Source organism: Aptenodytes forsteri, unplaced genomic scaffold (genome assembly GCF_000699145.1).
Source record: "Aptenodytes forsteri isolate BGI_AS27 unplaced genomic scaffold, ASM69914v1 Scaffold253, whole genome shotgun sequence".
Lineage (NCBI taxonomy): Eukaryota > Metazoa > Chordata > Aves > Sphenisciformes > Spheniscidae > Aptenodytes > Aptenodytes forsteri.
In genome coordinates this window covers 849052-855304 of record NW_008794413.1, presented here as the reverse complement: position 1 = coordinate 855304, position 6253 = coordinate 849052, and the positions used below count along the sequence as shown (strand labels likewise).

At 41.2% G+C, this 6253-nt stretch overlaps 1 protein-coding gene across 1 annotated transcript; it reads left to right on the top strand.

Moving 5' to 3' along the window:
• Nucleotides 1-1186: 1186 nt before the first annotated feature.
• LOC103907057 (guanylin-like) lies at nucleotides 1187-5552 on the top strand. Its single transcript, XM_009289156.1, has 3 exons — nucleotides 1187-1313; nucleotides 4350-4539; nucleotides 5485-5552. Exons 1-3 carry the CDS (start codon nucleotides 1239-1241, stop codon nucleotides 5550-5552), a joined length of 333 nt encoding a protein of 110 aa, XP_009287431.1. The 5' UTR covers nucleotides 1187-1238.
• Nucleotides 5553-6253: the final 701 nt, after the last annotated feature.

Genomic DNA, 6253 nt, shown 5'->3' with positions numbered 1-6253 from the left:
GCATGTCTGCCTCTTGTGACACTGCTGCAAAGCTTCTAGGAGGAGGTTGTTGCTACACCCTCTGCTGTTATACCCTTGACCGATATTAGAGTAATTAAGGGCACGGGCGTGACTTGTTCTGCAGTTGCAAGTGGTGTTGGCTGTTGGCCATGGCAGCACAGAAAGCAGAGAAAGCGTAACAGCGGAGAAAGCAAGCTCATTTTGTGGTAATAAAGATGCTTCCAGGGGTTCAGATTTCATGGATAAGGAGTAGACTGGAGTGGTGGAGAGGAGAGAAGCAAAGTCTATCAGTAAGCAGTCAGCACTGTCAGCTGCCCTCCTCTGTTCTGCTGGTATCAGGAAGATTGTTTGGCATGGTGTCTGTTGTTACTCCAAAGCCACAATATGCCCAAAATCTTTTACAGATTAAAGGTCCTGAACTTGATAGGCAGAACTGAGCTGAGTGAGGCATGTTGATGCTTCTCCATCTGTGTGACATTACCATGTTTCTGGATAAGACTGAAAGTGACAGAGAAATAATAGATTTGATTCATGGCAGCCTTTATCCTTAATGACAATCCCTGTGCCTTTTAATGTGTTCATTTTAATTAGGTGCTGCAAAAAGCAGCAGCAAGATGACATTTTATATCTGGTCATATGCAGGCACAGCTTGTGTTCATCTGCCTTGGTCCACTGCTACTGTCTTAGTACCTGGAATCCCCAGAAGAGGGAACTGACTGGCCAGCAATCAGTGCAAAAGATCAATTTTTTTTTCTATCTTCTTCCAAATCTCTTTCTTTCTCACAGCTCTGCAGGAAGTGGCCAGAAACCTGAGTACATTCCCCATATGGAGACTGAGTTTCAGATGTTGCGTTAGATCAGTCTTTACCATTTATTTATTGTAGGCTGGAATGTTTTGCCTGCCTGTGTCATGGCCAGTTTCTCAAAGTGGGAGAGACTCATAAACCCCAGGATCTGCCTGGGTGTGACTGGCCTATTCTGCTAATGAGTGGATAACTGATAGTCCACTGGGGGTTTATTATATGTCAATAAAGAGTTTAGATTAATGGATTACCAAGCAAATGCTCTGTGAAGTCTTTATAAAGCTCCAGCTTTGTGCTGGGAGCATAGAGCTCTGACTGCTAGATGGTCTGAGTGCTAAGAAGAAGAGAAAAAGTCTGAGACACAGACAGAGAAAGACCAAAACCAGAGAAAATAAAATATATTCAGGTTAGGAAAGGCTATACTTTGCAGGCACTATGAAAGGCTTTCTTTCCATTACAGTCCTTGCAGTCCTTTTACTGGTGCACAGCTCCCAGGCAGTCTACGTTCAGGTGAGTTTTCTGCTCTTTAATTTGTTGGTATTACGAGTTCAATGAAGTACTGATATTATGTGAAGTGTTGTGGCTGCAACAGGAATCTCTAACTAAACTAATAGACCTGAATTTTTGCTTTGCTCTGGCTTGATATCCAACTTCATCTCCCTATGGTTCAGTTTTTCTTTCTGTAAAATGCTTCAGGTATTACTAACAAGCTGCTGCACTTTAATTACCTTCACCAGCCGTATCACTGCTCTGAAATCCCTTGCTGACTGAGGCACTGCATTTCCAGAGTTATCTTTTGCACACAACCCCATGTGTTGTGAAGCTGCAAGAACTGGGGACACCTCTAACTTTATAGAATGATGTAAACAAGATGTGACAAAAGAGAAATCGTCTTGTCTCACCTGCTTCTAGGCAGGAAGTTCTTTACAAAAATGATCTGCAAGCTTATGTGATGGAGCCTACGCACATATCACCTATAAAAACAAGGTGAAAGAAATGCTTAGCTGGATCCAATGAAATATTAATAGGCAAATAAGATATTAGAGGAGCCTATATCAAATTTTCCAAAATACACAGCACCTATGACTGATACTACATGCAACATGGAAGCAGTTAAGAAGGTACTTCAGTGCTCTTGTCTGTACATGTGAGTGTGTTGGATCTGTCTGCACTCATCCTTAGAAACAGTTTGGGATATTTCAGTTTGATTGCAATGTAAATAACTTCCTCAGAGTACCAAGAGAACTAATATTTCTTAAACAATTATTGACTCTCTTTATATGTACACAGTAGGTTTCCAGGTGTAGGTACTATCTTTGTGCCTTGAAATATCCTCTTTTTCTCCTTTGGATGTCAGAGATATCTAGAGATAGCAAGTTTAAGCTATTCCTTTCTTCCAAACCATTCTTTAACATTTAGAGTCTCCAAGGGAACAATATAGCTTCCTACTTAATGAAAAAAAATCTCAGTTTTCCACTTGGAGGCATAAAAAAAACCTAAATGAGAATAGCTGTCTATAAGTTGGGTAGAAGTGTAGAAAGTGCAGCTCTGGAGATTTAGCTCCTCTTTGTAGTTTGAATTCTTATCTCATTAATCACTAAATCTGTATTTTCCCTAATATATGTACAGTGTACTCTGCATGTGTGTTGCTCTCCTTTCACTTGGACTGCTTGAGGTCCCGAAGGTCTGATTAATTACTCAGTGCACAAAGTTGGCTTATGCTCTTGTTTTCTGAAATTCTTCCCAAGACTTCCCTTCCCTCTCCCGTAGTATGTCAGAAGTTGTTCATTTAACAAAATGTTTTGCAAAGCAGAAGTGAAGTTCATTTGACTTCATATCATGTTTTTGAAGACTGAGTATCACTATCTCGACACTTTCCACCACAGATCTTGAATGAATACGATGGAAATTGGAGGAAGGTGGTTTACTGGGTGTGGAGTAGAACCAGAAAAACTACAGAGATGGATTGTTCTGGCCTGCACTATTTCTGTGATAAAATCTCTTAGTTCAGCAACACAGTATGCACTTTCACCTTGGAGGGAAGATGCTGCTCAGATTGAGCTCTCTCTAATACATCTTTCTTGTCTGAGGGGTGGGGGTGGGGTGGGTTGTTTCATTTTTTTGTTGTTCCTTTGTTGTTCTTTGTCATCAGGACATACACGTCTCAGGGTTCATTCCTACTTTCTGGTTTCTCTGAAACTGTACCTGAGGAAATCCATCCTTTTTTAGTTCTCTGTTTTATGCTCTTGAGGTCTGTGACTAATAGCTGAATCTAGAACTGCGTTTATACAGGAAAAGTTAATTTTTCATAGGCCATCATGACTGATAGATTAACTTGAGTAAAATCATAAACTGATTGCAAGTAGAAAAGAGTTTGACTTTGTTAAGTAAATGCACGTCCAGAGTTTATCTGGTTGGGTTTTTTTTTAATTCTTTAACACCAAACTTCTGTGATTCTGTAAAAAAAACACAACAAACCAAAACCAACTACCCTCCCCCCATCTCACACTGCTCAACATTGGGCTCATGAGACTATGAAACAAATGGCAATGTTTGGTCTCATGCTGTATCAGTCACTTCACTTTATTTCTTTGAATGAGTAGGTGTTACTTGATCATGCTACTGACTACATGTTGGTCATTAAACCAGATTAAAAGACATGCTAAAGATCAATTTGAAAATGCTTATTTCTCTTCTAGGCCAAACTGGTTATCTGCAGACATACACAGACTTTGTGCACCTAGCTTAACAGTTGCAACACCTGCAATTTAAGTTTATGACCTACCTCAACAGTGGGATTCATTTGAAACTGGGGGAATGACCATTCACAGATGCACAGGGTCTAGCAATCTAAAACATGGAGTAATATTTCTCAGAATACTATTGCGGCCTCCTGAGGCTTTTGGTATGAGCTTTGAGTCAGAAGTGTCATATTTATGCTGCCAATAACTTGTGTTCCATTAATTGTGTGGACAAGTTTTAAATTAATGGAAACTTGCCACAGTACTTTGGGGTGAGGGATCTCAGCTCTTAACAATGTGTAATGTAAAGAATAGCTCCTTTTGTGTGGTTAGAACCTGCCACATGACAGCCAACACTTGAAGTTCTCTACTGGTGTATTAGAAGAAAGAGTGAACAAAATAAATTCCCATTTATTCCCATTAAACTCACTATTTTGTAAATCTCTACCACATATTGCCCAGTCATCTTTCTTCTAGGCTGAAGATTCCCAGCCTGTATCTTTCGACCCCAGATTTTATGGGTCTCTCTCATGGGAGTGAGAAATGCACTAATTCTGCCTCTGTCCACTGTGATACATAATGAAAGCCCTGACTGGCCAGCCAGGTCTCACTGCTGCTCTGAAAGATCTTTGCCTTGAAGAGCTGATCATTTTGCCTTCAGTCAGCACTGGGTTTATCTAGGCTTTGTTTCAGCACTGTCTTTTCCCTGTAGTATAGTTTTTGGGAGAGCTCATGGTTGAAATGGAATGGGTTTGCCTAAGGACTGACTTCCTGATGCCTTTTTTTTCTGGTTCTGTCTACATAGGATGGAGACTTGAAATTCTCCCTTGAGTCTGTGAAGAAGCTGAAGGAGCTTATGGATGAGAACAGACACGTTAACCCTCACATGGTGGTTTCAATGGCTAGCTATTCTCCATGTGATGAAAAAGATCTCCCTGAGGAGTTCCAACCTCTGTGCAAAACAGAAGATGCATCCATGGTTTTTGAGAGGCTGAGTATGTAGCTCATATTGCATAGGTGCCATTTTTATCACACTTTTCAACCTTAAACATTCAAATAGCAGCAGGCAAAGAAACATAATTACTGTTCTGTCACTTCTAAAGCAGCCGAGAGAGTCCATGCTGCCTTTTTACTACCCCTCCTACAAGGGCTGGACTACACTAGCTGTGAGCCCCTACAAGAAAATTCCTGCTGTGCTGAGCTTAGCTGTAGCCTGTACAGATCAGGCTGCTGTAACCATGGAAAAGCTTCCTCCGAGTAGTTGCACGCTAACTTACATGACTTAAAGTGAGAGAGCCCACGATCTCCTCTGGCTTACAGGAAAAGCAGGGTTATATCACTCAGTTTTAGCTAACTACAAGTTGTGAGCAGGTCTAATTGCTCTCTCTAACCAGTGTAGAAGAAGGTGTTTTTCCAGGTAGCCTATGAGCAGGTCTAATTGCTCTCTCTAACCAGGTGTTTTTCCAGGTAGCCTAAAGAGGTGTGAGAGGTAAATGAGGTGAATCACTCTTTGGCATGATCTCTCTCCAAGACACACGTAGCGATTCTTGAACTGGCTGCTACAGTGTCTGCTTTTTTATTTTATAATATTGCATTTATCTACTGTCCAATACAGTGGGCATTTTAGGAAGAAATACTACCAATATAACGAATGTTGTGATTCTACAAGCCACATCCCCACCACCCTCCCACACGATGTCCTATTGCCCTCTTGCCTCCACATGTTCCCATTGTTTCCCCAATGAATTCAGGTTTGACTTAATTCTTTAAGCCAGATTTTTGCAAGAACTAATTTTACTTATACGAGTAATAACTTCAAGGAACATTAAAACTCATAAAACAGTAATGGAAAGGAGTCTCCAGATCCCTTGATATGTGGCGCTGCTCTCCAAGAAATTTTCTTGCCATCTTATTGAAACCCTCTCTTTTCTCTCTAACAGACCAGGCTGTCCAAGACGATGATTTGTGTGAAATCTGTGCCAATGCTGCGTGCACTGGTTGCTTTTGAATAAGGATGAAACAATCCAAAGAAGATGTGTCAAGCTAGGAAGTTTGTGCATTCATATTGCAAGATGACATACTTTCACAAATCAATAGTTGGGCTCCATCTCCACTACAGTCATACTGGAGCTGCTAGCTCATGTAGACATACCAGAGGTACTCGGATCATGTGCCACCAGCAGTGCAGTTCTGGCAACAAGGAGACAGTAAACCTCATCTGAGAGGTTTCAGTTCTGCATGAGTTGTGTCACACTGGAACGAAAATGTCCTGGGCACAGTTTCATTTTCCACGATTTTGTCTGGATTGGAATACAATGGGTGAAACTGAGCAGTCTCCTGCAGCCTTTTTAATAGCTAAATCTGCCTGTGATTTGGCCTCCCCTACACATAACACCCAGCAACATTGGGTTATCATCTTTTCCAGCCCATGCTTTTCAGTGTGTAGGGTAACTCTCGACCTGCAGGCCTGCATGTGACATGTGCATGTTTGTAACAGAACTGCAGCAAGTAACTTGGGGACAAGGTACTAGTGTTTAGCAACACTTTCATAGCCAGAAAATTCTCAGTCTGTCACTGGTACTAATTGTTGCCAGTTTAGGGAACGGATGTAGAGGAGCACAGGAACACTTTCTACGTAGTTGTATGGAAGCTGCCTTCTTCTGGCAGATATTCATGTTCATTTAGGTGAAAGGAAGTCCAAACTGCAAT